This window comes from Alligator mississippiensis, chromosome 5 (genome assembly GCF_030867095.1).
Source record: "Alligator mississippiensis isolate rAllMis1 chromosome 5, rAllMis1, whole genome shotgun sequence".
Lineage (NCBI taxonomy): Eukaryota > Metazoa > Chordata > Crocodylia > Alligatoridae > Alligator > Alligator mississippiensis.
The window spans coordinates 167,854,840-167,871,675 of record NC_081828.1 but is presented as its reverse complement, the minus strand read 5'-3'; the positions used below and the strand labels follow the sequence as shown (position 1 = coordinate 167,871,675).

General features: G+C 41.1%; 1 protein-coding gene across 1 annotated transcript in view; it reads right to left on the bottom strand.

Annotated features, from left to right (window-relative positions):
• The window catches only part of THSD7A (thrombospondin type 1 domain containing 7A), a 432,531-nt gene that overhangs the window by 195,269 nt on the left and 220,426 nt on the right, over nt 1–16,836 (bottom strand). The window contains exons 5-6 of the mRNA XM_059728968.1: nt 2,477–2,725; nt 239–420 (exon numbers count right to left, since the gene is read on the bottom strand). Of these exons, the coding sequence (XP_059584951.1) occupies nt 239–420; nt 2,477–2,725 (431 nt within the window). The remainder of the gene's footprint in view (nt 1–238; nt 421–2,476; nt 2,726–16,836) is intronic.

Here is a 16,836-nt window from a genome sequence, read left to right as displayed (position 1 = left end):
TAAAAACTTTTTTCAGGAAATCTTGTAATTTCAGTAAGGAACTGACATTTGAAGAATGGGGCACCTAATCGTTTTACAGTTAAGTATTTCCATTTCAATTAGATTTTTAAACCACAGATCACAGTAACCTGTAAGGAAATAAGGCACTTGTGACAGATAACAATGGAGGTCAGAAAGTTCTGGCATGCTGAAGTATTCACTTTTCATGGTAATTCAGTTGTAAATGAATCAAATTTACCTTCTTTTTCCTTGAGGGTATTTAAATAGGAGAGGAGATTTTCATTAGTTTGCACACAGTACACTTCACGGGTCTGAATCCCGCCTCCACACAGAGCTGTCTGATTTCCTCGTCTTTTGTCCTGTTGGCTAAGTAGAGGGTCAACACGGCATTCAGTCCATTCTGTGGTTCTCCAGCCATACCTGAAGCGAAGTAATTGAACCTTTAATTAAGTTCTTAAAAGAGTTAAAAACTTGCTATGCAATATTTGTTTGCAAGGGAAAGCAACATATCTTCACTCATCTTCTAAAAGTAGTGGACCCACCCCAAAATCTAGGATACACAGCTATGCATTCAGTTTGGTATTCTGTGCAGATTAAACTATTTTTCCAATACGATACTTTCTTGCATCACATCTTTTAAAAGTCCTCCTAAAAGTAACCTTTTCAAAAGCAAAGTACCATACTTTCTTACATAAAACATGCCCCAGAATATAATACACACTTTGTTTTTGAAAGACAGAAGGAAGAAAAAAAGTTTTTTTTCCAGAGTTATGGCTGTGACAGAGCCTAATCTTCAGCTGACTCACCCTCCTTTTCCTGTTTAGGTTAACAGGAACAGCCAGCAGACAACAAAAGTATCCTAAGAAAGGTTAGCTTGATTTGAGGAACATCAAGAACATTAAAAAGAACAGATGATTATTAACACTTGTAGAATGAAGAACAATGGGCTTTTAAGTCAACTGACTCCCTCAGCTGCCTGAACTGTAATGCTGTTGCACTGTAGAGTAATTATCAAAGCAGAGTACTTCTACCCTGGACATAAAATCAGCTTCCCTACTCAAAACACGTACCCCAATTTTGCGGGGCTGATTTTTTGGGGGAAAGTATATGTTGCACATGAAAAAATATTGTACTTTGCTTTTGTAAAGGTTACTTTTAGGTGGACTTTTCAATAAGTGACATTTATTATATGCTTAATTCATTTACTAGAGGGAATGGAAAAAATCCATAGGAAGAAATGAAATTGGATATACAAATAAGCTAACCTTCGGGCTTGTGACTTGTAGCATTTATTTAGAATTAGGCAGCTAGAATAAAGCACTGTAAAACAAAATCACATAAGTATCAACACTGAGAAACACGAGACAAAGAAAAAAAAAAAGGAAAAGCCTCCAATTCCCCTTTGATAAGAACCATGAAAGTTTCTCTTGCATATCAAGGCAAAACTATAATTGTATGTTTTTTCATTAAATATTTCAGTGAGTTTTTTTATGCCTTTTCTGCAGCACTTGAGCTTCCCTGCTGGGTACTGATGAATGATGAGAAGATGTGAATTTTCTAATCAATGAGTGCACAGGAAAAAAGATCTGTGACTCCAAGCTAAAGCCCAATCAGGCTTATGAAGTGAAATAAATGACACAGGATTCTATGTTCAATAACGACTTTAAGGAGATATCAAGGGAACCATTTCCCAATGCTGCTGGAGATGAGGATGATGATATTTCTCCTCTTTAAGGAAAATGAAGTTCCACAATCAAACACAGAGACACAAAATGTGTATCATCAAATGCCATTTCCCCAACACTTCTTTTTAATCAGGTAGAGGAAAGGAACTTCTCAATTAGATGATGATGATTAAAGCAATCTCCTGAATTTAAAGTGCCATTCCTCCTAGACTCTAAACAGGGTTAATTTATTTACTACTTTTTGAGTCTTTTCTCCTGTTTATTTAGGGCCTATATCTACATTTGTTGAAGAGGCCTAATTCCCAATTAAATCAAAATGGAATTTCAGCTTTTCATGGAATACACATCCAGTCTTTACTTCCTACAATATTTTGTATGTGCTTATGCATCCAAAACGTCAAACACGAATAAGGGATTACAGTAGAAAAGATTGGTAGGGGGGAAAAAAATCACCAATTAAATAGTCAATAAAACTAACATAGCATGTCCTTAAAGCTGATCCAAAGTAATGCACCTACGTGTATCTGTATGTACACATCCTCTCCTTTAAAAAAACAAATACCATTTACCCACTTAGAAATTATTTCTCTCTATTCACACTAAAAAAGACACTTCATTATAACTGTGACTACATACAAATGCCACTTTTTAGTGATCATAGTATATGTAAAAGCAAATGTCCTTCGAAATTACTCATAATGTCAAAACAGTTATTACCAATGTATTCACTCATTTGAGGTAAACTGTTCATTTCATTAGGATGGGAAAAGCAGGAGTGAATTAACACTTACGTAACACATGGTGCCACACCATCTCCTTGAGAAACACATTGCTCTGTTTCTTCTAGTTCTGGGCATTCACCTTCACTGCCAATAGGAAACTGCTTAATTGTCCGTGTTCTCGTACGATTTCCTTTTGGGGATGTCATATCAAAACAGGTTTTGGAACATGGGCTCCACTCGGACCACTCTGACACCTGGCAGTCCTTAGTGATCACACAGGACTGGAAAGTAATTGGCAACTTGTCTTGTTGGCAAAACCTGTAAGAAAGCATTAAGATTTTCAGCACATGTATTCACAAGCACTTATGAACAGGATAGCCACTGCATCATACACTACCCTGAATATACCTAATAAATAATTATTTCTGCTTAGAGCTTGTTATGACTTATGCTGCAAGTTCTTCCTATCACCTTTCTCAGATGAAACTATATTTGATTTCATTGGTTAAGTAAGAGTTGGCTAAGAGCTGCTTTATACAGCCAATTACATAATACCCCAAATTAAAATAGTAGCTATTGTTTAAGGATATACTGGGTCACATCTTTATTATATATTTTCGGTTACAGATGAGAACTGATGTAAAAGAGAAAATAGCATACGCTGTAAGGGGAAATACATCAGAGTTTTTTTAGTTCTGTTTATTTGGTTAGTTTTTCTTGGGGAAAAAAAGAATGCAAAATGTGTTATCAACAACAGAGAAGCTCACAATGTGTCATGAAGATTACTGAGTAGTCAAGGAGCTCTGGCACCTCCTCATTTTGATTTGCTATAAAAATATTACAAATACATTAAATCCTTTCCCAATATTACTTTTCCATTTAAGCAATTGGTGTATTTCCACAGAAACGTTACATGATCCGTAAGATCATAAAAGGGGAAGTGGTAATGGCCCCTGGAGATACTCTTCATATAATACTGTAATCCACACCATGACATGGAATATAACTGTAGACCTTAATTTTCTTTCCCTTTGAAGCCATTTTTCTGTTCCAAATGTAACTGGCTTCATACATTAGATAAACTTTTAATAAGACTTATGTACCTAAGTGCCTATACATTTTTAAAAATTTTAAAGTTAAATATAGAAGTTAAATAGTTTGGGGTTTTTTTGCTTTTCAGGTTGATTTGCAATAAGAAAAAATATACAATAAAAATAAATTAAACAGCTCAGAAGGTTAATTCTTCAACTGAAGTTACAATAGATACATATATAAACATGTATATCATGTTAGTTCTAGTATAGACAGCTGCATTCTGAGATGGTTATAACCAGTTTACCTACCACTGCATATATCTCAATGAAACACTATCAAGTCGCGGATGACACTAAGATGCGGGGAGAAGTGGGCACGCTAGAAGAGAGGGACTGGCTACAACTAGATCTGGACAGGTTACAGGAGTGGGCAGATGAGAACAGGATGGGTTTCAATACTGACAAGTGCAAGGTATTGCACCTGGGGAGCAAGAACCAGCAGCATACCTACAGGCTGGGGAACTCCCTTCTTGTCAGCACAGAGACAGAAAAGGATCTTGGGGTCACTATTGATTCCAAGATGAACATCTAGACCCAGCACTCTTTCCTGCTTATGCAGGGGGTCGGACTTGATGATCTATTGAGGTCCCTTCCGACCCTAACATCTATGAATCTATGAATCTATGGGCTGTCAATGTGGGGAAGCGGTCAGAAAGGCTAACCGCACCTTGTCATGCATCCATAGATGTATCACGAGCAGGTCCAAGGAGGTGATCCTCCCTCTCTATGCGACACTGGTCAGGCTGCAGTTGGAGTACTGTGTCCAGTTCTGGGTGCTGCACTTCAGGAGGGCTGTGGACAGCATCAAGAGGGTCCAGAGGAGGGCCACTCGCATGATCAGGGGGCAGCAGGGTAGGCCGTACGGGGAGAGGCTACGGGACCAGAACCTGTTCAGCCTCCACAAGAGAAGGCTGAGAGAGGATCTGGTAGCCGTCTATAAACTTGCCAAGGGGGACCAGCAGGTCCCTGTTCTCCCGAGCACTATTGGCCATAAGTTGACTGAGAGTAGATTCATGCTAGATATCAGGAGGCACTACTTCACAGTCAGGGGGCCTAGAAGCTGGAACCAACTTCTAAGGGAAGTGGTGCTCGCTCCTACCCTGGGGGTCTTCAAAAGGAGGCTAGGCAATCACCTAGCCAGGGTCGTTTGACCCCAGCATCCTTTCCTGCCCATGGCAGCATGTCAGACTTGATGGTATGCTTAGGTCCCTTCCAACCCTACCAACTACGAAACTATGAAATAAGTCAACTCTTAAATCATTGCTAGTTGTATTATCTCATTTATGACAGTTATTTTAAGGGTGAAACGCACACACACACACCCTTCTTTCTTTAGTCCAAAAACCAAACTAGTAGGGAGTTAGAAAAAAACTGTTCATAAATATTACATTATTTTACAATCATTCCATATAGTTTTTATGCACTTTCAAAGAATCTCTTATTAGATTATAAGGATTATATGGCCTAATACTGTAAATCCTATTTTTATAACATCAGGAACATACATATTAACTGAACCTTCTAATGAATGTGAACAAGAACTGTGTTCCATGTGAATTCTTTTACATACAGTGTTTATGAATCTTTTTTGATGGAAGGCACTAATACCATTATCTTTCCAAGTCATCTACTGATCTGAATGGTACTTGTAAATGATATGAGAACAGAAACTATATACATAAAGAATAAATGTATATATAAATCACATTTTTACCCACACTGTAAGAAAAAAGAATTTACTCTAAGTCATAATTGTTTTTCAGCCTTACATGGAATGAAAGATACGGAAATTTTGGAGGGAATCAATAGTAAGATATGACCTATTAAAATGGCAGAGCCAAATAAAGACAACACTGACACTTTGTGTTGTACCCTCTTGGCAGCTGATGATTGAAAGGTGATTTCAAATCACTTTTACATCCTTATTGGTTTGGGATTCTGTGAAATCTGGCGTAAATTAGAACAGCCAAGACTTTCTTCATTCTCCTGCTCCTATAATAATTGGGAGTAGTGTAGGCTTTGATATGCCCTACCAGGCTGCCATCCTGTCCATGGCCTATTTGTACACAGGGTTTATGCATAGTACTATTTACAGTAGTCCTATGCAGCACTTAAGGCTGTGAAATTCTACCTCTACCCTATCTGGATGTTGGCCTTCTACAGCCCTCATATCCTGTTGCAGTAGCATTACAGGCGATGTAATAGGGGCCAGAAACCATGAATTTACCATTTCAAGCAGGACAGTGACCTATTTATATATGAAAACAAGAAAAATGATTCTAGTCAGCAGACTTTGCCACTAGATGAGCATCACTTCTACAGTGCAATTCAGCTTTGACATCTAGTACTAGAACTGCACAAACTGTTATCTGTGAAACCCCATACTTTAATAACAAAAAAGAAAGAAATTAAATGGATTATTGCACAATGTTCTTTAAGACTACAACTGATATAATCACAGGCTGAAAATTAGAGCTGAACAAATTCAGAATTTCCATCGTATGGGAAATTCCAGCATCTCAACTTTTGTTCCAAACTGGAACAAAACTTTTAGACATGCCCAAAATGGAATAAATTCATTTTACTTTGTTGAAGTGACCTGAAACATCAATTTGAATTTCCCATTATGACACACTAGCTCATGAAACTGTTTCAATAACTGGATGTCCATATTCTTTTCTATAGGATAGGCTATCTTTTCTATGATCCATCAAGAGTCATACAACTTCTTGGAGGCACCATGGCACTAAGTCGGAAGTAAATCTGCACTGTGGGATAGACGTAGTTTTCTGTAGATCTTGCTAATAGGGAAGAAAAGTCCTGAATCAGAATTCTTCTCAGACAATGTGCTGATAGAGATTCCAGTTTAATATTTTATTAACCCAAGCATTTTAGGTCAGTTCAACAACATGATTTAGTGCGATCATTCATGAAAATGATTCTGATTTAAGTGCAAGTAGACCCAATACTATGTATTTTATTTTTTTTCTGAAAGAAAAATTTTTAAAAACAACAGTTAGATTTTCCACCAGAAAATTTAAATTTTACTGAAGCTGCATTTTCAGTTCTGTATAAAATAAAATACTACGACCTATTTCATGGAAAGTTCTGAATCCAGTGAAGAACATCTTTGTTCATTTGCACAAGATCCCATGGGTAAGTCAACTATGTCTCATGGTTCATTATATGAAAAAGCTGCTGATAGAGCTAACAAAATTAGAATGCCATTTTAACCTTATCCATTACTAGATCAACCAAGATCAGTACAAATACAATTATTTTCAGATCTGGGCTTGACCCCCCGTGACTGAAGGGTGAAAGCAGAATTGAAGATGGCTCACCCACTATTCTATCAAGTTACCATTCCCATTATTTATTATTACATTACTATTCTCAGGAAACAGAAGCAGCAGCTATAATGGGGCCAAATCACAAGCAAATACTTAAAAAAGAATATAGTAGGGATCAATCTTTTAACAGCTGTTAAACAGATCAGACATTTATTTCTCTTGGTCACAATGCAATTATCCTCAAAGTAGGCTAAAATATACGCCTGAGAGGTTTATATTGCTGGCTACTAATACTGTGAGCTGTTAACACTGTTTAACTAGATTAACGAACTAGAAGCAAACTGACTTGGTAACCCTTTTCTCTAGGGTGCCTGCATACTAGCACCCTTCAATATTTGCAATTTCATCTAAGTATTGACAAATAACTTCTAAATTACTGACACACAATCTTTTTATTGTCTTATTAACCTTTACTTTTCGTGAAGTGCCACAGCCTGTTACAATTACTAAAAGGAGTAGGATAAAAGCAAATTAATGGCTGTGTCTTGCTTCAATATTTGCTCCTCTTTAAGCAAATTAGAAAGCAAACTGTTAGGCCGAATTGCAAATTGCCACTATCAAGACTTTTCTTTCATTTTGTAAACAGAAAGAAAAGACATTGGATTTCAAGACCTATAAGTCTCAGTGCCAGTGTAACAGGTCTAAGCTCCCAGTGGCAGCCAATCACACTTGCCTGGCTCAATCTCTAAATTAGCCCTCCCTTGATTACTCACCTGGCACACCTTGTTTTTATTAAAGATTAGGGAAGACAAGCTGCCCACGGGCCTTAGAGTGTGCCCTAGTCCATTCAAGTCACCAACAGGTCCTTCCTGGAGCCCACTGGTCTAAATTTGCCGTTAAGCAAAAATGGATCCTCTCAGCCTGTCTGTGCCTCCAGGGCACTGCAGCCTTCAGAACTAATTTCATGGCTCTGAACCATCCCTTACACTCTGGCCATGCCTTCCAGATGTCACTATACCATCACTCTCCCTTGTAGGGGTCTTAGCCTTATGAGCCTTGGCCACTTTTTCTCTTGCTGGGCCTTTTAGTTCAGGCCCATGGTACTGGACCTGGCTTCGGGGCTGCGAACCTGGCAGCTGGGCCCCTGGCCCCTGTCTCCAACCCTCTTGGGTACTGGGCCTTTGGCCCCTATCCCTTCCAGGGCCTACCTTGCCACTCTCACGTGCTGGGCCCCTGACCTCTATCTTGAAGCCCATTCCTCCCAAGGCCTGCCTCACCAAGCTATGGGCTCACCCACCCCCATTCCCACTCTTTTGGCTTGCTGCCCTCTCCGGTCCCGAGTCTTCTGGATCCAGGCTTGGCCCCTCTTTGGGCTCACAGTCCTCTTGTACTCTGGGCCTTCTGGCCCCCGGGTCTGCCATTCCCCAGGCTCCAGGCCATCTGGAGTTTCAGAAATTCAAAAAATTGCCCATCTCTAGTTTAGGAGAATTAGAAATGTTTACCTGTATATGGAGAAAAACACTGTTAAAATAGCCTGTACTATATACACATACTTATTCTGAAATATATAAAACTATTTTAAGAGTTTTGAATATGTAAAAAAAATAGAAAAGTGCATAGAACAGATAGTACAGTACAAAAAGCCAACAGTATTTCCCTTCCATTTTCGCAGTTTTCCACTGCCTAATTGCTAACAAGCCAGCTATAAACATATTCCTGAAATTAAAAGTGCATTAGACACATTAATTTACCGGGCACTTTTATTTCAAGGAAGGGTAAAAGTCTATAACTACTGGTCTCCCCATTTTGGAGATGGATGATCAGTGGTCTCAGCTCAGGTTCTATGTTTAATTTTTACTCTTACAGCAATAAATGAATAATGTATAGTTATTTGTCTGTACACAGCCCTCTCTTAGGATAGCAAAGCACTTTTAAAACAGCAATCAAATCCCTCAGCAGTCTTTTGAGGTAGGTTTCTTCAGGTAGGTCACTGGAAAAGATATTATTTACTGCCATAGCATCTCACTGCCTTGTTGCTTTGCTAAATGGAGCAAATATTGTAGGAAGTGTGGGCATGCCTGCTAGGAAGAAATCATGACTTAAACAAGGTACTTAGGCCTCATCTACAGGTTATAGGTATTGTGCAATTAACTAGTTTTTGCACAATTACCTTGAGACCTGTCATATGTGCAAAGTACATATCACTCCATAAGAAGCTCCAAAGTTATATTTTGAAAGTTGTACTAACCTTACAGCTGGTTGCTATTGAGCTTTAATTTGCAGGGTAGCAGGGTCTCCCCTGCATCTGGGAGCCCCATTAGCTGCTAGGGTACTCAGCCACAGGGGTGCCCCAGGCCCAGCTGGGGCTGGGAGTCCTGCAACTGAGGGAACTCTTAGCTCCAGCAGCATTGCTCTCAGTACCAGGACCCAGCAGGATCTCAGCAGCCACAGGGTATGGCTGTGTTCTCCCAGCCTCAGATGGGCATGGAGGATCAGGCTTCCCCTGCACCAGCAATAAGGGGTGATGGGATCTAATGTACAATCCCACAGTCGCATCTCCTGCCATGCATGTGTGATCCCATTATGCCTTAAACTGCATGGATAGAAAGGTCCTTAGTAAAGCATTCATATGATTTAAACACATGTAGTGGTTTTATTCAAATATCATAAAGAGCTGCACTCATTATTTTGGCCCAACTAAGGCAGTAATTATTGCCAATCTTGTCTTTTTGTCCTTTTTAACTATTTCCAGTAAGTTTATACAAACTAGCTACAAGGAGTATGCAGTGATTGACAGAACAATTCATTGATTCATCAATATTCTAATAATAATGAACATGTTTTCTCAATGAGTAAGCTGCTGTGACTCGTTTTAATCGATGAACTACTGGTATTTTAAAATTAATGTACAATTAAGATTGTTGAGGGTTTTGTCATGCTGTATTGTGACCACTATCAGTAAGGTATAGCGGAGGAAGAAATGCTATGCAGGTTTACAGGGTAACTAGGCAGTTCAACTAGTTGCTAGAGAACTGATGAAGGGTTTTTGAACCCAAAAGCTTGCTTAATAACTATTCTCCAACTATTCGGGTTGGTCTAATAAAAGATATCAAATTCACCCAAGGAACCTTGTCTGCCTATGTCCTTAGACCAACACGGCTACAACCTAAACCCCAGAGAACTGATTACAACTTTAGGATTCTCTTTGGCAAGCTGGGAGTTAAATTAGTACATCTGGCCAATTTAAGGACTAATATTAGTAGAAAGATGCCTTTAACCATTAACATTTTAGGAGACACAGTTCTGTAGATCAAACAAATTCATCTGGGGCTGTTCCCATTACATTGACTGCTCTTCATGTTCAAATACAAGAAAGCTATGACATGGGGTTTGCAACTCCAATATGCGATTTCACAGTGGGGCACACACATCACTCACAATAAAGTCAGTTTATTCACAAGAACCAGAAAAGAATTAAAACTTGCTTTCCCTACTGATACAATATAGCAGGATATCAAGAAAAATGAAATCAAAATATCTACTTGGTAAGTGTTTACTTTACATTTTACTTTGCCCTCCTTTATTAGCTATTTTCAACATTCTCATTTTTATAGTTTGGTGTTTTCTCACCTATCACTCACTATTTTCATTCAGTACATATATTTCCTTGGCCTTCCAGGTCAGTTACATTTATTTTTCCTCTAGCTGATTTCCCTTTTGATTACATACAGATTGTTGCATTGTTCTGAAAAGAATAACATGGCTAGAATTCAACAGGGAGATTTCTGCCAACATAAACATTTGGTACTTACAAGATACAAAAGCAATGAAAACCTTAAATTCTTTTTGGATCTGTCCCTAAGCACCTGTTGTGGGACTTAGGTATAATTTAGACATTTAAGTTAAAAAATGTGGGTATAACCCCAACATTGTCTTTGGCGTGGGATCAACTGTGCCAGGATGCACCTAAGCACAGCTGATTCACTTCACTGGCATCTACAGATGTTGTCCAGGGCTGTAATCCCACAGGGTCAGGCCCTTGCTACTCCTGGGGCTTCAGGGATCCAATCCTGGAGGAAAACAGCCCCAGATGCCATGCCCTGAACTGGGGCACACCTCTACAAGCAAGGAAAGTATCTGCAAGCAGTGTTTAACATTGCAGCCTGCAAGAATGGAGGAAGTTCCCTTGCTTGCAGATGCACACCCTGAGTTGGGGTTCAGCAGTGTGATATACATGCCACAGAAATCCTCTGCAGGGGTTCCCAGGGTGTGTGTCTGCAAATGCGGAGAATGGATCACCCCTTTTTGTGCGTGCAGTCCACAGTGGGGAATGCACAGCCCAGGAATTCCCTTACAGGGGAATCCCAGCATGCATTTCATGCTGCTGTGCCACACATCTACGAACAGGGGAACATACTTCTTTCCTGCTCCTTGCCTGCAAGGGAATTCCTGGGGTGCTTGTTTGCAAACACTGAGGAGATGCCCATGGAGTTTCCTGCTCTGCACTTGCAGACAGGGACCACAGGCTGGTGTCAGGTGCACAAAGCCATTGTCATGCAGGATCAGGCCCTTAAAGTCCTTGGGGTGCCAGCCCAGGGCAGCTGAAGAGTGCAGGGAGCCTTGGACTACCCACAGTCTTGTGTTATAAATAAATGGGCATTCATTGTAATTAGGCAGCACAAACTTACTACAAATTGTTGCAGCCACAATTTTGTTCATTTTTGGGGTGAAAAGGGGACTGGACATCTGTCTGGCTGGGTTTTCTGCAGCCATAAAAATGTGTATGGAAAAGCCCTGCTCAACCTTGTAGTGATTAAATTCCCTAAGTGCCTCAGGTTCAAACTTTAAATCACCAGATGTTTCCTTCCTCAGGCCTAAACCCAGTTGGCATTATAAAAAGCAGATGTTCTTCCACTTAAGTCCCCATAGATCACAGTTTGGTAGGTTTTCTTAGAGCACACCTAACACACTCAGAAGCAAAATGTAGTGTTGGTGCCCTCCATTTCACAGAATGCCTTAGTGGTTTGAACATTCACCCAGGACGTCCCACTACTGCCTGATGGACTTCAGACCCACATCTTTTATCTCTTTGGAATATACCCTCAGCCCCAGCCTGTAGGCTGCTCTCGATGGTGGAACTTTTCAGTTCTCTGCTCAAGCTGTTTCAAAGGGTAGACAAGAATTAAAGATCTGTCGGATAAAATATGGAAACAGTCCTGAGAGTAGGTACTGAAACCTAGGATTCTCATTCTTCTTGGGTTAGTGTCCTAACCATTAGGCTACAGGGACTTGCTCTGCCTCTCCCTCTTGCCCGAAGAATCTTGAATTCATTTACTTCTGGTGGAATACCTTCAACAGACAAGGAGTGTAGAGACTGTGCTGAAGCATCAGTAGCCAGATCAGGGAAGATTCCCAGGGCTCAGCACCCCTTGTCTATCCACCATCCAGGGTGGCCAATCCAAGAAAAAGAATGAATGAAAATTTGCCAACTTTTTCCTGAAAACCAAACTGTTTTGCTGATGTTTTACATAAACACTATGCCAGGCCCGGGATGGCAATAACAAAGGCTAGGTTCAAATTCAGCGGTTTCATACCAACTTTCTAAATCTGGCTTCAGCCACCACCTAGAAATGTGAGATAAACACTTTTAACTGGGCATTCTGACAAACATACTTCCCCATTCACAAATAATGTTCAACTAATGCAGATTTTATTACAGGAGGAAAGGGAACAAACACAAGACCCTCAAGAAAACCTTAACCATTAAACAATAAATAAACCCAAATGTTAATAGCCTCAGTCTTACTTGACTGCAACAATTGTTTTAAATCATGCTGACCCTACACCCACTTCAACCCACCAGCTGGCCCCATTTCCCCCATCTCAACATACACCCACCCCCACCCACTGCTTTTCCCTTTTCCCAGACCTGCAGCTCTGTCTCAGATGCACTGCCTCTCTTCATGTTCCACCCAGTGCCTCAGACTGGCTTGGGCTGAGTTGCTCTTCCTACCTTCAAGGTGAGCAACCATTGCAGGTAGGCAAAGGCTATAATAGTGGCAGCAAATGGCTGGGATGGGGGCTGAGGCTAGAAAGGGCAACAAAGCCCTGATGAAGAGCTCCCTGCAGGGCACCAAGCTCTGCTCTATCAGTATTTGTATCCATCCTTAATCTGATGACAGATATTCAATCAAACTTTAGTTTCTAAGTTTTACAAACTTTAAGGATAAGCTTCTTTAGTCTTTTTTGGACTACCTATAAATTTATAGACATTTGGTAACTGTCTCCCTACCCCACTCTCCAGCATTTCTGTGCAACATTTGCTTGTTAGGTCTCTGTTTCTGTGGAAATATCCTCTACCCTTATATGATACTAAAACACCTCTGAAGGCCAATTATCTGACTTGGGGGAGGATTCTTTCATTGCAAAAATTGTAAGGAAATTACAAAATCTTACATTGGCCCAGGGCTATTTGCATTGCTAGCAGTGATTCCAGTCCCTGTAACAGCCCAGGCCTGGGAAAAGATAAAACTAATCTAGAACTGCCTAAATCAAGACAGGTTCTTTTCTGTGCCACTAGAGCATATAGCACAAAATCCTACTCTTCACTATAACTATTATAGGTTACATTAAAGATGGAAAAAGAGGAACTGTTCTACTCACTTTTAGTTATTTGTTATGTTTTGCGACTGACATTTTAGGATTATCCAAAACAGTGGTGCCCAACCTTTTTGGGTGGGTCTGATGGGAATTGCCTGGTTGGTTTGCAGGCCTGATCTGGTATTCAGGGCAGTTGCAGCATGACCCCATCAGGCTGCACGGTGGCATGGCTTCACTCCGACCCAGCCCAGCAGGGAGGAGGGGGCATGACCCAACCCCGACCTGGCCCCACTGGGGTGGGAGGGGGCATGATCCAGACCAGCCTGGCCATATGTAGAGGAGGAAGGGAACATGGCTCAGCTCCAACCCAACCCTGCAGAGGGGTCAAGAGGACATGGCCCAGCTTGGCCCTGGCCCGGCACTGTGGCAGGGAATTTGGAAGCAGGGGATGGTGGCAGTATTGCCACTGCTCCCCTGATGCCAAATTTCCCAACCTGTGGGGAGTCCCATGGGCCAGGTGCCATGACTCTGTGGGCCTCTTCTGGCCCATAGGCTGGAGGTTGAGTAACCATTATCTAAATGAATAGTTATTGCAACTGATGATATTAAACTATTCCTTATTAGTTGCCCAAAAAAGCCAAGGATATAGTGCCACACAGAAACATAGTAACTGCCATTTTGGAGAAGGCCCTAATATTTAAGAGGAAGATGCAAGACTCCAAAAATAAACAGATGTGGTATAATTGTCTTATTCCTTATAGCTGACAGTTGGTTTGCGATCTGCAACAAGAAATTTCTATTCACCCCCTGAACTGTTTTTCCCATTAAATAGTATAAACTCTAGCTACTGTTATCCCTTTTGTGTCCTCATTGACATTCTGTGGCAATGAGTTTAGCAATATATTGGGTGAAAAAATATTTCCTTTTACCAGCCGAATTCATTATTTTTCAGGATTAGTGAATGATTCCTCATTCTTGCATTGCAAGAATGCCGTCTCAATTCCTTCATTGTTTTTATAAATAGTTTAAATACTCCCTTCTAATACCACTTATTCAATGTAAAGAATCTCTATTTTCAAACTCTTCATGCATTTGTCACTATCTCTGAATTTGCAATGGTGGATCAGTACTACACATATAGTAATTCTAATATTGATTTATATAAAAATGTATGTATAAAATTATGTATTTTGCCCATCTTGTTCCATAAGTGCTGTATTATCTTGTTTGCTTTCTAGAACTAGAGCAGCATGCTTCATAAGCTGTCCACAATGACACCCAGTTTGATATGCTGATATAGAACCCGAGGACATAGTAGGTTTAATTTTTTCCCTCCAATGTTCACTACTTTGTTTTTATCTTCTCTGGAAGTCCAAGAGAAAGCATCCAAGTTACTTGCTAGGTTTTTTTCAGAGAGACAAAAATGGAGTCAGTGAAAGATCCTTCTCCCAAACCTGCTAACCAGTCTGCACCTCATGGTCCACCATATCAAAACAGTTGTGGCAGTTTGGCAACCTGTCTGGATTCTCAATGGTTTTATAAAATTTTCTCTGCAACTGAATGCCTTATTGAATTTGGAGTCAGCCATCTGCACAGTTAGATCCAGACCATGGGGGCTCCTTGCTGGCTGAATTTGAATCTGGCAGCAGCAGGGCAGGCAGCAGAGGCAGGGCCAGCAGCTGTGGTGGTAGGGCCAGCAGCAGAACAAGCAGTGGCAGCAGGGTCAGCAATGGAGATAGAGGGCCAAGAGACAGTGGGGAAAACAGTGGTGGACAAGTGGCGGTTGGCTGAGAGGTGTGCTAGAACAGTCCTTCTTGGCTCCTCTCCTGCTGATGGCCATGCCCAACAGGACCCCATACCTCCAGATTCTGTATTAGGCCCCACTCCTGAATCCCCTGGCCTACCACAAGCCCCACAGGCTAAAGGGAATGGCTTGGTGGGCTGGATCCAGCTTGTGGAATGCATGTTTGAAGCCCTGTATAACAGGAAGTCAAGGGCTCCTGCTTCTTTAAGAAAGAGATAGCAGCAACAAGAGTCCCAGGCTGTTGCACAGGGGTTAGCTGCAGGAGGGAAGGTAGCAAGGGAATAACTGAAGCCTAGGCACAGTAAGCTGCCCATAAAGGTGAAGGAACATACTTGTAGCTGATGAAAACACCTGGCCAGAAGGGGAGGAGCCCAGGGGATATAAACCTGGGTCCCTGAGGCAGAGGGCAGTGCAGCCCTAAACTTTGCAGAGACAAGAACTCCCACCAGCTCAGGCAATGGAAGATAACTCCCAAGGGTGGCCTGGCAATGGTAGGCTGACCCAGAGGAGGCACTGTGACTTAAAACTTTGCTTTAATTTTTGTTCTAGTTTATACTGGACTAAGTGTGGCTGTGGAGGGGTAGAAGAGAGACCACAGGGGTGCCTGAGGGGCATGCTATGGAGTCCCAGCAGGGATAGGGGCACAAGGCACAGGCAAAGCTGAGGCCAAGAATGCCAGGGCCTGAGCCCAGAGTGGGTGCCTAGTGGCCAGGGACTGAAAGGGCCAAAGCCTGAGTCTGGAGTGGGTTATGCAGGTGACCTGGGCCAGGCCAGAGCCAGAGCCAGTGGGCCTAGGCTACCAGTCAACAGTTAAAGTAACCTGTAGGCTAAGGCTAAGAAGGCCATTCAGTCATTAGCCAATAAAATGGAAGTTGTTTCTACTATAGACAGGACAGAGCCAGGAAAGGTAGGAGTTTCTGTTACAGTTTTTACAATAGCCTCCTGAAAAAAAGAAGACCTAGAGGCAGGGTTAGACTGGCCAGTGTCAAAGAGCCTTCTATGATACAACAAATGGACCAAAGTTATTTGAAAATTTCACTAAAATCAAGCCTTCCAAGGATCAGGGAGGATAAATATTGTATTTACACTCAATATATGTAATAGAACCAAAGCATCTAGTCTGGTTTAAATCCCAATTAGTCTCATCTTCAAAATAGCCAGAAATCTTCTTAGAGAGCGATTACGTCGCTAAGTAAACTCTGATTTACCAGACCGCTGAACAGTTTCCTGACTGGGACTTCACTAATTTTATGATACACAGGAAAAAGCAATCGTACTCTTTCCTGCAATAGCACAGTTTTTTAGAGCTTTTTCAGTCAGAATCAGAGCATAATTTTCCATTTGAACTTTTCTTATTCACTACCTGACCACTAATGAGTCTTTTCTTCATTGCAGTGCAAAATTAATGTTTAGTTGACAATTAGGGCTTAAGCTGTGCAGCTGGCAATAAAGCTTATAATGTTCCAACAGCCTATTTTACCTGCTTATGCCATTTTTCCATCAAAGAACTTTGAAAACTTACTGGGACCCCTAGTCTCCAGGGGAGACATTCTGTTCTTTCGTAGCCACTAGATGTCCAGATGTGGTTGTCTACATTGTTGTCTATGTGCCTAAAATGCCATTTATGCACATGTTGGAATT